The sequence below is a fragment of the Fusarium verticillioides genome, chromosome 6 (genome assembly GCF_000149555.1).
Source record: "Fusarium verticillioides 7600 chromosome 6, whole genome shotgun sequence".
NCBI classification, from domain to species: domain Eukaryota; kingdom Fungi; phylum Ascomycota; class Sordariomycetes; order Hypocreales; family Nectriaceae; genus Fusarium; species Fusarium verticillioides.
The window spans coordinates 3,111,426-3,128,228 of record NC_031680.1 but is presented as its reverse complement, the minus strand read 5'-3'; the positions used below and the strand labels follow the sequence as shown (position 1 = coordinate 3,128,228).

At 49.1% G+C, this 16,803-nt stretch overlaps 8 protein-coding genes across 8 annotated transcripts; 4 read left to right on the top strand and 4 right to left on the bottom strand.

Moving 5' to 3' along the window:
• Window positions 1–174: 174 nt before the first annotated feature.
• On the bottom strand, window positions 175–2,221 carry FVEG_01816 (hypothetical protein; the record flags this gene model as incomplete). The annotated part of the gene is made up of 6 exons (XM_018888818.1): window positions 175–507; window positions 565–899; window positions 963–1,125; window positions 1,183–1,440; window positions 1,512–1,877; window positions 1,940–2,221. 6 exons carry the CDS (start codon window positions 2,219–2,221, stop codon window positions 175–177), a joined length of 1,737 nt encoding a protein of 578 aa, XP_018744833.1.
• A 402-nt stretch (window positions 2,222–2,623) lies between these two features.
• FVEG_01817 (hypothetical protein) lies at window positions 2,624–4,749 on the top strand (the record flags this gene model as incomplete). The annotated part of the gene is made up of 7 exons (XM_018888819.1): window positions 2,624–2,808; window positions 2,863–2,931; window positions 2,985–3,025; window positions 3,081–3,255; window positions 3,312–3,473; window positions 3,526–3,713; window positions 3,767–4,749. The coding sequence occupies 7 exons, from the start codon at window positions 2,624–2,626 to the stop codon at window positions 4,747–4,749; spliced, it is 1,803 nt and encodes a 600-aa protein (XP_018744834.1).
• Window positions 4,750–5,100: 351 nt separating this feature from the next.
• On the bottom strand, window positions 5,101–6,141 carry FVEG_01818 (proline racemase; the record flags this gene model as incomplete). Its single annotated transcript, XM_018888820.1, has 1 exon — window positions 5,101–6,141. The coding sequence occupies one exon, from the start codon at window positions 6,139–6,141 to the stop codon at window positions 5,101–5,103; it is 1,041 nt and encodes a 346-aa protein (XP_018744835.1).
• Window positions 6,142–6,913: 772 nt separating this feature from the next.
• Window positions 6,914–8,570, top strand: FVEG_01819 (hypothetical protein; the record flags this gene model as incomplete). Its single annotated transcript, XM_018888821.1, has 4 exons — window positions 6,914–7,345; window positions 7,403–7,479; window positions 7,529–8,006; window positions 8,067–8,570. 4 exons carry the CDS (start codon window positions 6,914–6,916, stop codon window positions 8,568–8,570), a joined length of 1,491 nt encoding a protein of 496 aa, XP_018744836.1.
• A 378-nt stretch (window positions 8,571–8,948) lies between these two features.
• On the top strand, window positions 8,949–10,091 carry FVEG_01820 (hypothetical protein; the record flags this gene model as incomplete). The annotated part of the gene is made up of 1 exon (XM_018888822.1): window positions 8,949–10,091. The coding sequence occupies one exon, from the start codon at window positions 8,949–8,951 to the stop codon at window positions 10,089–10,091; it is 1,143 nt and encodes a 380-aa protein (XP_018744837.1).
• Window positions 10,092–10,574: 483 nt separating this feature from the next.
• Window positions 10,575–12,576, top strand: FVEG_01821 (transcription initiation factor TFIIH subunit 4). The gene is made up of 2 exons (XM_018888823.1): window positions 10,575–10,962; window positions 11,013–12,576. Exons 1-2 carry the CDS (start codon window positions 10,830–10,832, stop codon window positions 12,368–12,370), a joined length of 1,491 nt encoding a protein of 496 aa, XP_018744838.1. The 5' UTR covers window positions 10,575–10,829; the 3' UTR covers window positions 12,371–12,576.
• Window positions 12,577–13,106: 530 nt separating this feature from the next.
• FVEG_14932 (hypothetical protein) lies at window positions 13,107–14,570 on the bottom strand (the record flags this gene model as incomplete). Its single annotated transcript, XM_018903964.1, has 1 exon — window positions 13,107–14,570. One exon carries the CDS (start codon window positions 14,568–14,570, stop codon window positions 13,107–13,109), a length of 1,464 nt encoding a protein of 487 aa, XP_018744839.1.
• Window positions 14,571–14,870: 300 nt separating this feature from the next.
• Window positions 14,871–16,593, bottom strand: FVEG_14933 (hypothetical protein). The gene is made up of 2 exons (XM_018903965.1): window positions 16,532–16,593; window positions 14,871–16,475 (listed from the first exon to the last, which is right to left on the bottom strand). The coding sequence occupies exon 2, from the start codon at window positions 16,070–16,072 to the stop codon at window positions 14,984–14,986; it is 1,089 nt and encodes a 362-aa protein (XP_018744840.1). The 5' UTR covers window positions 16,073–16,475; window positions 16,532–16,593; the 3' UTR covers window positions 14,871–14,983.
• Window positions 16,594–16,803: the final 210 nt, after the last annotated feature.

The following is a 16,803-nucleotide window of genomic DNA, read 5'->3' as shown; positions in this document are numbered from 1 at the left end:
TTTCGTGTCCGCAGACCCGCCTTGTATGAAGAGGGCATCTATGGCTCAAATTACATTCACTCTCTGAGACATGTAACCAACGAACCGAGGCCGGCGAATCATTCTAACACAAGTCCAAGGCGCTCAAAGTAATTCTTAATCGCCTTCCGTGGAATTTTAACCGTATGGCTCAATCTATAGCTTAGCCGTGGCGCCCACTGACTTTCCCTTCTCTCTTGCTTGCAAAACCCGTCTGAGGATTTTACCGCTAGGGCTTTTGGGAATGGCTTCAACAAACTCCACACCACCCTCGAGCCACTTGTACTTTGCTTTGTGGCTTTCAACATATTTGCAGATAGCAGTCTCGATCTCTTCGTCGGACTTATTACCCGTGTAAGCATCTTTTACTACAAAGGCCTTGGGCACTTCCCCAGCGAAATCGTCGGGGACAGGGATGACTGCGCAATCTGCGACGAACGGATGAGAAAGAATATGCGCCTCGAGCTCTGCGGGGGCCACTTGATTGCCCTATTACTCCAGTTAGTCTTGCCTATGTTCAAGGTGGATCGAATAAACTGTGAATACCTTCACTTTAATGAGCTCTTTGATTCGGTCGACGATGACCACGTGCTCTGTACCAAGAGGTGACAGACGTATAACAACAACATCACCTGTTCGAAGCCAACGACCGTCCTCGTCCCACACAAACGTCTCTGCTGTGGCTTTGGCGTTGTTCATGTAGCCGAGACAGATGTTTGGAGATTGGACGAAGAGTTCGCCTGGCTTCTCGAGCTCCGTTACTTCCAAGCCATTCTCATCTATAACTTTACATCGGGTGCCGAGAACGATGGACCCTGATGTGCCGGGGAGAATGTCATGCTGGCTTGTGGAGCAAACAGAAGGACTGCTTTCCGTCAAGCCTGGTAGAGGCAATATTGTCAGTTATTATCCCAAGATTTATGACTCGTTGTCCATCGTCTTACCATAGCCCTGTGCAACTTTCCATCTTGGCCACATCTGCTGCATACTTTCGATGGTCTTCGCGCCGAGGGGTGCAGCCCCTGAGGTGACCCATTCTAAACTACTCAGGTCGTACGAGTCGCATTTTCTTTTGTTCTGGAGTAGCTGAATGGCGATAGGCGGGACCTATAACAGTTTCTGGGTCAGCCGAATACAAGGGTGATGGATAAAAGCACAACATACAAGCGGCAAATGGTTAGCTTTGTACTTCTGTATGGCTGCGAGCATGTGGCCTAGATTGTATCTTGGGAGCACCACCACCTCATCACCCCGCCAAGGTAGTATGTGAGAGATGATGACTAGACCGTAGATATGGCTGAACGGCAATAGACCCAGTCCGACCTGCGTTTCAACCCCAGCTAATTTCCGCCCATAGCTCTCATACGCGACTTGTAAGGCAATGTTACTGATGATGTTGTAGTGAGACAACATGACACCTTTCTAAAACCACATTAGCATCTGCCCGTTTGCAAAAAAGTAGTTAATTGCTGAAATAGGGATTAGGGGCTAACCGGAAGGCCAGAGGTGCCGCTTGAGAAGCAAATATAGGCAACCTGTCGTTTTCCTTGCTCCTTGACCCATAGCAACGGCGGGAGCAGAGGCAAATGCCTTCCTTCATCTATCAGCGTAGATAGACCAACAAACGCGCTGTTGTTTGTTTCATTAGGCATGTCGAGGATGAAAATATGGTCTTTCGAGATATCTGCCGCTGTCGCTGCCTCCAAAGCCACGGGAAGGAGAGAGACGCAGGTGAACAAGGCTTTTGCACTTGTCGCTCGAAGTTGATGTGTGAGTTCAGAGACGCTATATGCTGCATTTGCAGGCGATGCAATAGCGTTGAGGCGATGCAATGCGTGGGTCAATGGAACGTAATCGATCTATCAAAACACCTCTCAGTTAGTAATTCCCTTCTTCATATCTTCAAATATTGTTGTCCTACCGTGTTCCAAGAAAAGACACAAGCCACCTTGTCCCATTCCGTGCCGTTGGCGACACCCCAATCGAGTCGTTTCGCTATGGCCCTGGCCATGTAGTCGACCCTTTCCCGGACCTCAGCAACAGTATATGTCTGACTCGTCAATCCGCAAGTGTATGGATTACGGGACAGTTTCAATGGTTTGCGGCCATGTTGTTCTGAATACATGAATTCTTCGATTGTGATGCTGTCTGGCAGAGACACTGGAGGGAGCGCTCGCGCCCACGCTGGTGATTCGAAGACCATGATGGCGTTCAGCAGGATCAAAGGAATAATCGGCAAAACACTGCTATTGAGACTAGATATTGCTTTGGGGATACAACTATATTCTACGCCCAGCCTCTTTGCCTTGGAGTTACTCAGCCCGCGACCCTCGGGACTATTGCCTCGGCATTACATCTATGCACTGTATTGACTGATCTCGTGCAATAACCCCGTTCCTTTTTACCTTGGGAAATTTCCGATTCTGTGATGATCTTTGATCATTATTGTGTAGTCCCTCGGCAGTGCCGAGTTAGTAGAGTACGAAGGATACTCCAAGACATAGTATTTATGCTTAATACTCCACACTCCGCACTCGAACGAACGATACCACGAATACGAGAGCGAAACCATCAGACAATACAAACTACATTATATACATAAAACATGATTGACGACTCGCCTGGAAGTAATGGCGACCATGTTGGTCAGAATGGCTATACTGCCACACAGAACAGTTCTGAAGAGAACCGGCCCAAGTTTACCCTGAAAGACACTCCTGTCGAGAATCAGCGTCCGATGAGAGTTGTGATTGTCGGAGCTGGTTTTTCTGGTATCTATTCAACTATTCGGTGAGTCAAGGTTGAATGACATTAAGTAAACGCCCAAACTAACGACACGAATAGAATGACACAGAGACTGAGAAATATTGATCTTACTGTCTATGAGATGAATGAAGAAACTTCAGGAGTTTGGTAAAACATCTTGCCTCCAATTCCTGGTGACCTTGATCTAACTTGAGAAACAGGTGGTTGAATCGCTATCCTGGCCTGGCTTGTGATATTCCATGTAAGTCTCTATCTATGGTTATAGTCTTTTGTACAGGGACTGATGGAATCGACAGCATACTGTTACCAGTTCAGCTTCGCGCCAAACCCCTATTGGTCCTCCCTTTACGCTCCAGGCGCCGAAATTCGTGCATATATGCAAGATGTCGCTGAGAGATACGGTGCCAACCGCTTCATCAAGACGTCTCATCAAGTCACTTCGGCAACTTGGGACTCGGAGAACAAGGTCTGGTAAGTGACGCGAAAAGGATGCGATTGGTCTCAAGAAGGCTGACAAAAAGCTCTAGGAGACTCACTGTAAAGAACGTCAAGACTGGAGAGACATTTGAAGATACTGCGAACATCCTCGTCTCTGCAAAAGGGGGTCTAAATCAGATAGCTTGGCCGGAGATCAAGGGACTGAAGGAATTCGCGGGCAAGCTCATGCACTCTGGTGCTTGGGACGAGAGGTAATTACAGAGTTAATCTACGTCAAATGAAAATAGCCTAACAATCGGGTAGTTGCGACTTGAAAAACAAACGCGTGGGAATCATTGGCAATGGATCGAGCGCCATTCAAATCTTACCCGCGATCCAGCCACTGGAGGGGATCAAGGTAACTTGTTTCGCTCGATCGCCGACCTGGATTGTTCCTGCATTTGGCGACACAGCTATGCAGAAGTTGGGAATGGATCCTTCAGAGACCAAGTGTAAGTTCCTAGACAAGCCCCGTATCTGGGAATGGTAGGCTAACATCGACAAGTCTCACGTCGTCACCAAGAGATGCTCGCGAGGCAGCCAGACAGGTTCTACAAAATGCGAAAGACACTCGAAGACGAAGCTGCAACAATCTATCCTTTGACCTTGATGGGCACTGATGTGCAGACCGGGGCTCGAGAGCTCTTTCAGAAGCAAATGGAGGAGAAACTGGAAGGCAGAAAAGATCTCCAGCAGATTATCCCTTCGTTTGCTCCTGGTTGTCGTCGTTTGACCCCAGGCCCTGGATATCTGAGTGCTCTCCAACAAGAAAACGTCACTTTTATTAGCCAAAAAATTGAAGAGATCACAGAACGAGGAGTCAAAGTGACCTCTGGGGAAGAGGTCGAACTTCATGTTCTCGTCTGCGCGACTGGCTACGACGTCGAGGCGCCGCCGACTTTCCAAATAAGAGGCCGCAATGGCAAGGCGCTCACAGAAAAGTGGAAACCACATTGGGAGACCTATATCTCACTTGCAGTCGACGAATTCCCCAACTTCTTCCTCATCGCCGGTCCCAACTGCGGTCTAGGCTCAGGCAGCCTACTCAGCATCTTCGAAGCACAAGGCGACTACATCGTCAAAGCGATCCGCAAGCTTCAGAAGGAAGACTACGCTACCATAGAGGCCAAGCCCGAGCGTGTAGCTGACTTTAGTCAGTACATAGACGAGTACTTCAAAGGCACTGTGTACACGGATGAGTGCTCATCGTGGTATCGCTCCGGTAGGCTTGGGTCACGCATTGTAGCGCTGTGGCCTGGGTCTTCTGTGCAGTGCCTTGAGGTGTTGAGGTCGCCGCGATGGGAGGATTATAAGTTTGAGAGTGCCGATCCTACGGGGAATTTGTTAAGGTGGATGGGGAATGGTTGGAGCCAGGTGTTGACTGAGGGCGATCCGTCTTGGTTTTTGGATGCTGATGTTGTTGATGCTCCTTATGAGGGGAAGCCTGAGGATAGTGAGTTCTATAGACGTCGTCCATTCTCATACTAGGATACGCATCATTCGAATTGAATGCGTCATTACGTCGATAAGGCTGCCCAAACTTTCCCATGACTGGGAGACTTTCCGACATCATTACCTAGTTTAAAGACGTCCTAAGCGATACTAATCTCATATAAAATCTATACTGCCTTGAACAAAGGTGCTCAAATTTCATGTCTCCCTTATGAAGAAGCTGGCGTTTTACAGAGTTGCTGTGGCTATAACTCTCAGTCAGTGGGACAAGAAGTCTTTTGTAGACATTTACATATTTCTCGTGATAAACTAGCCAGCTGCTGTATCATTGTTCTTGGATTTGACCAGGTTTTCCTAAGTCTCTTTTTTATTTAGGTTGAAACATATCTACTCTTCGGGGTCTAGATGCCATGTATCTCCAACACGAAATCCTTCAGGGAAAGGGTCTGTGGAATCCAACACAACTTGTTTGAAGCTTGTTATCCATGCCTGTCCTTCAACAGAGGGATAAATCGCAGAATATTCACCAACCTTGGTTGTTCCCTCTACTCTACCAACGAATTCCGTCCCAGTGATGCCGCGGTGATAAAAGTTCTCACCCTCCTTCAGCTCTCCTTTTGCATGAAGAACTGCTAGCCTGGCACAAGTTCCTGTTCCGCAAGGGCTTCGATCTAAGCGCCCGGGAGACACGACTACAGTGTTGTTTGCTGCCTTTCCATCCTTGTACTCATACAGAGGCTCTGTGAACTCGATAATTGTGACGCCATGAATACCAGGGTTTTCCGGATGCACTGGGTCCGTTTGTTCCATGACAGCTCTCTTGATCCGCTCTCCGACCTTGACAAGCTTGGCTCCCTCCGTAGTCTTTATCTTGAGACCAACTGACGCAGCATCTACCAACACGTAGATCATCCCTCCATATGCAATGTCGACTTTCACCGTGCCCAGATCCGGTACCGAGATCTCCTTGTCCGTGGCAAACACAAAGGCAGGCACATTATGAAACCTGACACTCTTACATTTCCCATTCTCACACTTCGCATAAGCAGTAACAAGTCCAGCCGGCGCATCAAGCTTGACAACCGTCTCAGGTTCCTGCATCGTCACCATGCCCGTTTCCAGCAGACACGTCACCGTCGCAACGGTATTTGCTCCCGACATGGGCGGGTACTCTTCATGCTCCATGATGATGAAGCCATAGTCGGCTTCTGGGTTCGTGGGAGGTAAGACGAGGTTGTGGCACATGGCGGAACAGCCTCGTGGTTCATTCAGAAGGAGGTTTCTGAGGTGGTCTTCATGTTTCCAGAAATGCATCATCTTTTCGTACATTGTCTTGCCAGGGACATCGCGTACACCACCGACTACGACGTCGCAGACTTCGCCGCCGCAGTGGACGCCTACAGTGTTGAAGCTGCGCTTGAAGGGCATGATAAAGAGAAAGAGTACAATTCTGTGATGAAGGTATAATTCGGTCAAATTGTTGATGGCTACATATGAGGTGCTATCTGACATTCAAGCTCTTATACAGGAGACCGCATCGGAATTAACAACCGTAGGATATCGCTGTTTCTATCTGAGATTTATCGAAACCCTCCATCATTGGCTGCCAGAGAGAAGTCTGGAACGACCTTCCAGAAAGCTTCGCTTCTCCGCATGCTCGAAGGTTAGCTTAGCCGCCATCAACTAAGATTCGTGGGGTTTGTTAAGGGTCTTATTTGGGGTAAAGTTGAGGGATATCGGTCGGCGATCCGTAGTCGGATGGAACATCGTCCCGGTTCGGCTCGGATTATTGTTGCCCGAACAGCAGAACGCAAGGAAGATGTACATGTAAGTGCATGAGGACATATGATAATATTAAATACCATGTGAGTTTCTCATTAGATAGCAAATTAATACATAGACGAGGATACAAAGAAGCACCGTTCATCGTCAAACTCGGATGACCACTCAATGTCAAACCCCCGGATTATCACCAGGTCATACTAAAAATCAAGATCTAAACTCCCAAAACTGGCCATTTCACTGAAGATCTCCAGCTTCACTCCTCATTCCCCGCTTCTTGATGCCTCGGTTGTGGATATAAGGTGGCATTCGGCCTTACTATCGGATGCTTCAGGATTGGATACAAAATGACTCGCGGTACCAGCTTTACTATCCCACGACTTCGATTGTTGTCGTTCGTCCCTACTTACAGTGACGCATGATGATTCTACCGAGTGTTTCTCATCTCCTGGCCGTTGGAGCTGGAATTGGCACTCTAGTGTCTGCTCTTGACACGACAACTGTAAAAACAGATAACGGTGTTGTTAAAGGCTTTACGGACGAGTCTTTTCCCAATGTGGCTCAATTCCTCGGTATACCTTATGCCGAACCTCCGGTTGGGAAACGGCGATGGGCTCCTGCAGTAGTCAAAGGACGATTCGGAACATTAGATGCATCGCATCAAGGCCCTGCGTGCCCTCAAGCCGAACCATCCAACAGTGGTCCATGGCGCCCTGAGTTTCTGATCAAGCCTAACAGCACAAGCGAAGACTGTTTGTATCTGAATGTTTGGACTCCGTACAAGGCTCGGGCGAGCAACAAGGGAAAGCTTCCGGTGTTGATTTGGATCCATGGTGGAGGTTTCACTGGCGTAAGATATATTTCTTCAGTTCATCGATGAGAGTGAGTTGACTGACGTATCGTGTAGGGCGGTGGTAATATCGACTACCAAGTGCCTCCCCACTGGATCGCAAGAAGTCAGAAGCACATAGTCGTCAGTCTCAAGTATGTAAAGACAGGCCCCTTCCCACTTTCATCACTAATCATGATATAGCTATCGTCTCGGAATCTTTGGATTCCCAAATGCCGCGGGTCTTGACTCCGAGGAACAGAACCTAGGACTTCTAGATCAACGTCTCGCCGTTGAGTGGGTGCGCGACAACATCTCACGCTTTGGAGGAGATCCCAAGAGGATCACTCTCTGGGGTCAGAGTGCTGGCGGCGCTTCGGTGGGATACTATCAGTATGCGTATCCTAAGGACCCAATCGCGCATGCATACATCCAAGATTCTGGGGGCGTCTTCTTGCCCATCAACAATGCTGATTCCACACACTCCAACTTTACCTCTATCGCAAAGGCGTTCAAGTGTGACAAAGACAATCAGGTCGATTGCCTCCGGAAGATACCTTTTAAAGACATCCAAAAGAAGGTCGAGAATACAGCGGGAGTGAGCTTTGTCCCTGCCGTGGATGAAAGAACCAGATTCTCAGACTACTCAAGCCGACTTCTATCGTCCAAGATCCCTAAGCTGGTAAGCTCTCCATCACATCATCTTTCAAGCAAAATGACACTGTACTGACCTCTACCTCAGCCATCCATCATCGGAACAAATAGAGACGAATGGAACTTTGGTGGAGAGCCAGCAGAGCCTCCAGTAAAACCACCACCTGAACAAGTCCATACAGACAGTACCTTCGGTTGTCCCGCACACTTCGAAACAGCTCTGCGGTCCTCAACTAACGCCAAGACCTGGCGATACATGTACTCATCAAACTTCACCAACATCATGCCCGGAGATGAAGGGGCTTTCCACTCTGCTGAGCTTCCTTTGATCTTTGGAACTCACAGCATCGCGCGGGATAAGTCTAGGCCATTTGAGTACAAGATCAGTCATGCGATGCAGGATTACTGGTTGGCGTTTATTCAGGATCCTTATACTGGACTGACAAAGAAAGGATGGAAACCAACAGCTGGAGGGTACGGTACGTTGCAGACTGGCGTGGAGTTCGGTTATGACAATGAGATTGTCTCGAGAAAGTATTCGTTCAAGTCCTTTCAGGATGGGTGTAAGAATGCGACTGCAGTTGAGCAATAGGTAGTCCCATAATTGGTTATCAGCAGATCCAGTTATACGGCAATCCAACACGATTTCCCAAGATATTTGCCAATGCTTATCATCTCAAGCATGTCTATGTTGGATGTCGGGTGCCGATCCGCAGTCGGATGGACCGGCCGGCCGTGGGGTAAATGACCGGCAGCATGAACCGGCACCGACGCTGGCCGTGCTGCCCCTGCAACGCCGACTTCGCAGTCATCTACCACGATAAGCATCAGGTCTATATACCCATATCAATGCTCAGCAGAGATACACAGCTCTGCTCTTCATCTGATTCCTCATTTATTGTTCTGCACCAGGTTCTCTGTGCGGATATAAGCTCTCAGCCACAAGTCTCATTTTGTTCTACACAGCACCATGGCCAGCAACCTCATCGTCCTTGGCGACGCCGAAATCCGAGATCTGCTCGTATCTCTGTCGAAAGAAGAAGTGCTTCAGTTCAAGAAAGCTTTAGAAAACATCCTCATTGAATTCTCTGTCAAAGGCGAAGGGAAATACCAACCAACACCAGACTTTGTCAATCGACCGAATGGGCAAAAGACTCTCTTCCGCACATTCACTTCCCCAGACTACGTAGGCACAAAGATCGTGGTTACTCCAGCCCCGATCAAGGACGCAGATGGTAACACGGTAAACCGTCCCCTTGGTGGACTTTTGTCTTTGTGTGATTCAGCGGGTGTGCCGACGGGTGTACTCAATGCAGCTGAGCCCACAGGCTACCGGACGACACTCTCTGCTCTGATCCCGTGGACTTGGAGAAAGGATACCGAGAACATTGTGATCTTTGGAGCGGGGAAGCAAGGGCTTTGGCATACTCGTCTTGCATTAGCTCTCAGAGGTTCTGAGATCAAGAAGATCACTATTGTGAATCGTTCCGTTGGCCGTGCGAAGGATTTGGTCAAGACAGTGACGGAGGAAAACAAAAAGTACTGGAAGTCTTCTGCTAGTCTGGATGTTCTTGATCCTACTCAAGCAGATTACGACGAGGCTCTGGCATCTCTATTATCGTCAGCGGACGCAGTATTCTGCACAGTTGGTTCAACAAGTCCACTCTTCTCACTCAAGACCATCCTGGGTGATGAAACACGAAGTAGATTGCCTTTCGTCGGCGCCATAGGCTCATGGCAAGCCGATATGATCGAACTCGATCCAGAAATGCTTCGCCATGCTGCCTCTCGCGACGACTCGTATAGTCCTCGTGGTGGAGAGGGCAGTATTCTTGTCGACGATCTAGAAGAAGCAATGGTCAAGTCAGGAGAAGTGATACAGAGCGGCCTAAAGGGCGAGAGACTACTTCAGGTTGGAGAGATCTTAGATTGGCTTGATGAGAAGTCTGAAAGGAAGCCTGAAGGGGGCATTGGGAAGCTCAAGACGTGGATTAGCGAGGGCTTCGTTGTGTACAAAGGCATTGGCGTGAGTGTCACAGATCTTGCAGCTGGGAACGCCATCCTGGACCTTGCTAGGAAGAGAAATGTTGGAACGGTCATTTCCAACTTTTAGCTTCACAGCGGGAATTCATAGAAGCTAGAGTCTGCAATATGCCAAGGGCATTTGGTGATAGGCACGTTGATCTCAGAAGGTGCATCCGAGCAAAGTTTGTGGCAGACAATTCCCTATTGGATAGAAGTCAGTTATCTGCCGGGATTAATGATATAGAAGTTCATGTCAGTCTGAAGCAACCCTCCTCGATGCAGCCTATTTTCACGGCCAACTATGTACTTGCTTTAGAGGCTCGGTGGACCTTGTTACCCTACACTGTTCCCCTTTCTTGATATCCAAATTTCATATAAGAAATAGAAGCTCCATTTATAGCTATCATGGATATCTGCTTACAATCGCAGATGCAATGAGTTGCTGTAGGTAGGTCGACGATCGGGCTGTAGATCGATCGCCCTGGGGTGCATGTATGACGTCGTTTACCGAGCTTTTCCCGCTAAACCCGCGTCGCTAAACGCTAGCCCGAAAATAATTCATCGTGCCTGGAGAGCTCGTGCTCAATAGCTTCGTGAACTTTCAAAGAAGTTCAAATCTTTGGCCTTCTGATATACCTTTCGACACAACTTATCTGCGCTTGTCCGACACCACGGGATACACTACCCAGCAGCGTTTACTCAAATAACCGACATCTCTTTCATCACCCACGCTCACTCAGGCATCCTTGCCCCATTCAACACCACTCGATCATGCGATAGCACCCTTAAATACTGACTGACAGAGCGCTCCCCCCCGTCGCCCAACATGTCAGTCAGCCCAGCGCCCTCCCTCCAGCTCGCGGAGTATCTCGAGAAACTCCCCGGCACGACCTTTCGCAAGCTCTACCAACAACCCTCAACCGCGTTCGCCATCTTCCGTCGCATGCTACCGCACCTCGGTTCGTCACCACAACCACTACACCCGCCCAATCTCTAACACACCCCCTAGCAAAGACCTTTGTCATGCGCATTCTCTACTCTCCCAAACCTACACTCCTCAGCGATCTAGACGACTGGGTCAAACCGAGCCATAAGCGCCAGAAGGACCAGGCGCTCTCGATCTTGCGCGTTCTGCACATCGTCTCGATCACGGCGCCTTCAAAGGAACGACCGCAGGAAATGCAACTTACTACGAACTTCAAGCTATCCCTTCGACTCGCGCTATCAGGCGGTGGCACACATAACTCCTTCGGTGTACCGTCAACACTTCAAATCCCCCCCGAAATCGACATCACCTTTCTCGATCGCTACGCACGAAAGAAATGGGAAGATATCCTGCACTTTGTCGTATCTAGTGTCGGCTACAAGAGCGCCGGCGAGTCTTCTGGACCGAATAAGAGCGTGAAAGAACTCCTCGTCGCGGGCCGTCTCGTCGATCGTAAAGCCAGTGGTAGCGTTGGCATCACACAGGCTGGTTTTACCTTTTTGCTGCAAGAGGCCAACGCGCAAGTATGGACGCTGCTGTTGCTTTGGCTGGAGGCTATGGAGGTGAATAAGATGGCTGGGCTGGAGGCTACAGATATGCTCTCGTTCCTCTTCGTGCTCGCCAGCATGGAACTCGGTCGCGCGTACGACACGAATGCGCTGACGGAGCAACGTAAGAACATGCTACCCTCACTTGTTGACTTCGGGTTGATTTACATCCCTAATCACAAACGATCCATGTTCTTCCCGACTCGTCTAGCTACAACCCTCACTTCGAGCAGCAATAGTCTTCGCAGCATTAGTGATGGCGTTGCAGCCGCGACGGCAGCTGCTCTTCAGCCAGGCCAATCTGGCGCACCAGGGGGCAGCGTGACAGCCGCCAATACCGAGCAGCGCGGCAGTGTGATTATCGAGACTAACTACCGTATCTATGCCTACACTCAGTCAACACTTCAAATCGCGGTCCTCGCTCTCTTCACCAAACTCGCGATGCGCTTCCCCGACATGGTCGCCGGCCGAATCTCCCGCCAATCCATTCGACAAGCCATTCAATTCGGCATCACCGCCGAGCAGATCATATCCTACCTTTCCGCACACGCACACGATCAAATGCACCGCACCGCAGCTCTCAATAACAAACCCGTTCTTCCCCCAACAGTAGTCGATCAAATTCGTCTATGGCAGCTCGAAAACGAGCGTATGAAGACAACAAGCGGGTTTCTGTTCAAGTCCTTCGAGGATGATAGGGAATACAAGGATATCTCAAGATTTGCCGAGGAGGTGGGTGTTTTGGTGTGGAAGAACGATGCTCGACAGATGTTTTTTGCGAGCAAGCACGAACAGATTAGAGACTATATGAAGATTCGCAAGAAGACAGAATGAATACTTTCCGTAAGATTGGAAAAGGGGGGGTTAAGAGATTTACAGCATTGGAGTTTTTGGCGTCGATGGGATAGCTAGATGGACTCGCTAAAACGATATTTCAACTCGAAAGGGGGGCCAAGATACTGTTGGCGTTGTGTGACTGCATTTCAGGCTAGAATCAATGAAATTCGGTATCAAGAATGTTCAAATACGATCTGAGCGAATGAAGCTTTTGTCAAAGATGTCTCGGCTTAGGGACGAGGCTCGAACGAGACCTCTAATAAAACCAGACAAAATTCATAATAGTCGAAATACTACATTGAATTTGTCCAAATAGTCTAAATTTGTCTAAATGGTCGAAGCTAAGGATTCCTTACACTGAAGTTGTCCTAAGCTATTGTTGAATCTTTCAGATTAAAAGGACAGTCTCGTGTTTCCTTTCACCCTTTCAGCGAAATATTGACATCAAAAAGGATTTAGTTATTATAGCTACAGCATTAACTGCGTTCCTCCATGCCTCTTCAATCATAATACAAACTCGATGATAAAAACAAACAGCACATGCTTCGACACCTTGCGCCTCATCAGGAAACAAATCGCTAACATAGAGGTGTACCACAATCCCAACTGTTGGCTGTAACATGTCCCTTTCAGCTATTATACACTTTAAAATGATCCAAGCAATTGTAGGTGAGCTCAAAACAAAGAGCAATCATGTTTGTACGTGCTTGTCTTCTTCTCCCGACAAAGAGCATCAGTTGATGGAAACCCGCTTCCCACGTCCTCTAACCGCAGGGGCGGGCTTCGTCTTTCTGGCAATTGGTACGCGCGATTCGCTCATAGCTGGGAGGCTTAGTCTTCCTCCTTTGTTGGGGTTTGTGCCCAAAATCTTGCCCATCAGACTCTTGTCCTCCATGCGACCTCCCTGGGGGAGGAGTTGTGGTTTTCCCACGCGACGGGCATACGACTGCTGCCAGGCTACCAATGACCGGCGTGCCTCGCCTGTAGTACAAAGGCTTTCAAGGTGCTGGAAAATTCGCAGGCATCTAGCATCCTTACTGCATGGTGGGGTGCGAGGCTTTGTTCCAGTTAGGCTTGTAAGTGCCGATGTGGTGGTGGAGTGGGAGAGGTGAGTCGGACGGGAGTTGACAGCCACGCGATCAGTGGTCATTGCGTGGTACTGAAAAGGGTGCCCAGGACTCGAGTCCCAGGCGCTAGCCTCCCCATTGCTGTATTCTTCGGCTAAGAAACGATCATGCAGAGAGACAAAGCGCCCGGACCAATATGCAGATGATTGTGATGTGGTGATATGGCTGGGGTCTGGTTGTACTTCTGTCGCCGTGGTGCCGGAACTGCTGCTGGATCGAGAAACTAGAGATGCTCGTGACAACCCAAGTCGTGAGGTTGTTGATGCGAATAAGCTACTTGTTGAAGATGCAGACGTTTTGCGGGATGATGGGTCATCGAAATCGCGGGAGGAGGAGAGTTTAGAGTTGAGCGAAGATCGGGAGATGGATGTTTTAAGATCGCTCAAAACGGCCAATGTTCGTGACTTTGGAAGACGACTTTTGTTCTTCTGAAAGCTGTCCTGGGGATCATGTTCCAGGAGGACTGACTTTTTATGGTTGGAGGGGGGGACGTTCTCGTCTTGGACGGCGGACTCGAAGCTCAAGTCCTCATAGATGGAGTGGAATGAGCTGGTTGTTGGCAAAGGCTTGATTAAAGCAGCACTCGAAAAGTGCTGATGCGAAGATGAAGTAGTAAGGCCAGACTTCGGGGAGCTCAGGGTTCTTTTTGTTGTAGGCAGATGAAATTTGGTTGTTGGTATGCAGGTCTTTGTTGAAGTTGAGCAAGAGGCTGTGTTCAGGTTGCAACTCGAAGTCGCAGTCAGCCCAGACCTGGCAACAGTAGGGGGACTAGCAAGTGATCCTTGTGCCGAGAAGCTAGCAGAGAGTCGTCGAGTTGCTTTCTTAGCTTCAGCGTTTTCTTTGTCGGACAATGACTCGTCTGAGCCACTGCAGTCTTTGATGGTGGGAACAATAACGAGGATTTCACTTCGAGTGAAGTCGGGGCCTCGAGAGTTCTTGACGGGTCCAATCGGACCAGAAATAACAGGACGCTTCTTCTTTCCTCGCGAGAAGACATTAGATGGGGTGGGTAGACGAAGTCGTGAAGACGATTTCTGGAAGCCAGTGCTGCTGTTTCGAAAAGCCTCCATTGTTGTTGTAAGTCGCAGCGGAAGCTAAAGGTGATGCTGGCTTTGTTGTTGTATTAGAAAACATGGACTCATTTTGGACGCGTTGCTGGAGACGTCTTGTTTGGTTTGTTTTGATGTGTGGAAGTGAAGTTTTGCCAGTGTCAGTGTCAGGTCGACGGGAGCTTTGGACTTTGCCAGTGACGAACAGTTGACAGCTGCCTTACCTACCTTACTTGCCTGCTTGCGCTAGAAGAATTCGTACCACCAGGGCAGTTCTTCCCCTGTCTTATAGAGGAGCTACTGCTGCTGTTCATTAGAATAGGTAGCGAGCCGGTTGGAAGCTCATTGTGGTCTTGATATCGAGTGCCTGTCTATTCTTTGTCTAAGGCTTCTTATCCAATGCATCGTCTTCGTGACAACCATCTCAACACCGTCTACAAGTGTCCGTTCGTCTCTCCATTCATACCATTTGTGCTTCCATTACAAAACTCATCATTCCACCCATTGATCTCAAACTCAAATTTGAAGTCGCCTTCTCCCTTTGGCACTGCATTACCATTGCCATCCCAAAGCGCCCGCTCCACCATCGTGACATTACCCTCCCAATCGACCAGAACCACGGTCTGTCGCTGGGTCCCGTACATGCCAGTCTCAAAACCCATGATAGGTGTCGTACTTGGATCCGGTCGTCCTTCGGACATCAGCTCTTCAGCAGCTGCTTGATCGTCTGTCCATTCACCGGGTCCTTTGGCCATGGCCGCTTCCATTGCCTTACGATGCTTTTCGTCGCCGATCAATGGGATGAAGACACTCTTCTTGAGCTCGTGGATATATTCGACAAGACTGGCGTTTTCGTTTCTGGGTAGTGTGTCGTGGCTGAGAACATCAAAGAGGTCCGACACAAAGTCATCCTTGCTTTTCTTATCGGATACAGACTTGTCGATAGCTTCGCGGAATAGCTTCTTGCCCATTTCGATCTTAGGCCATTCTTCTTGTTTCCCTGTCGCATCAAAGGCGGTGTTGCTTAGACCCCAAATCTCACCGCGCTCTTTGGCGACGATGGGCACCTCTTCGACGTTACCGGCCCGGTTGCTTACAATCGCAATACCTTGAGTCTGCTTCCTCAGCTTACCGCAAACCATAGAAAAGCCGCCGACGCCCTTAACGCCGTCGTTCTCGACCAGTTTGTGGACGCTGTCCTTGAGGCTCTCTTCGGGTGGTGTTCCCAACCAGGCGGTGACCATACCGCCGCGGCTTTTGGCAGCATGAATAGGATGGTTCTGGTCCTGAACATCTGTTTCTCGGTAATTGGTGAGCACGGCCATCAGACCGTCCTTGCTAATGCCCATCCATGTTCCTTTCTCTGCTCGTTGGAGATCCCGTGATGATAAGACTGGTCGACCAGATGTACCATGAGTCCACCAGTGAGGCCGCGATGTCGGCCTAAGAATGAACTCATCCCGATTATCGATGGCGATCAATGCATAATCGGGATGCGCAGTAGTGAGAAGTACGATGCACATGACTTTGGTGGCTTTCCACTAATAAATATGCGTCTCTTGCTTTGTTGGAGTGTGTCTCGGAGAATTTGTCTGTTCCTGAAGTGACGTTGAAGGTGGTTGACGCAAGTGAAATTCATAAATGTTGAACCCTTTGAATGGCTTACAGTGGGGGGGGACCTCAGCGCCTTTAAGCTTAAAGACTCCCTAATAAAAAGGTGCCTTGGCGTGTTTGCCTCGTCATGACAAACACGTCAGTTTCCCTCTAATACGTGTCGTGTTCCTGAGTTGTCCCTCGGTAAGATAGCGTCCCTCACTTGAGTTAGATGCCGAAATGATCTGATGTCGTGGCTCACGGGCTGCGGCGGTCGGCTTCGGGATATCGCCCCTCAGCTCCAGCGAGTTACGCTGCGGGGAATGGGAACAGCTGAGGCTTAACGTTAGAACGTGGAATGACAATTCCACGTGAAAGACGCCTGATACTTATTGTATGTATATCAATCCTTGCTCGTTTAGATCGATCCAGATTGCCGGGGGTCTCCGGGTCTCAGATCGTTTCTGTTTGTGACTTTGTGTCTGGCAATTTGTCGCCTTATTTATCGCCATTTGAGATCACACCACCCTCGACAACAAATACTTTTTATGTTTGACAATCGAGAGAACTACCATCCATGGACAGGAGAGTTTTTTGTTTGGTGAAGCGGAATACAGTCCCCTCTGCAATTCGATTGCCAAACATGTAGTTGTTTTTACTC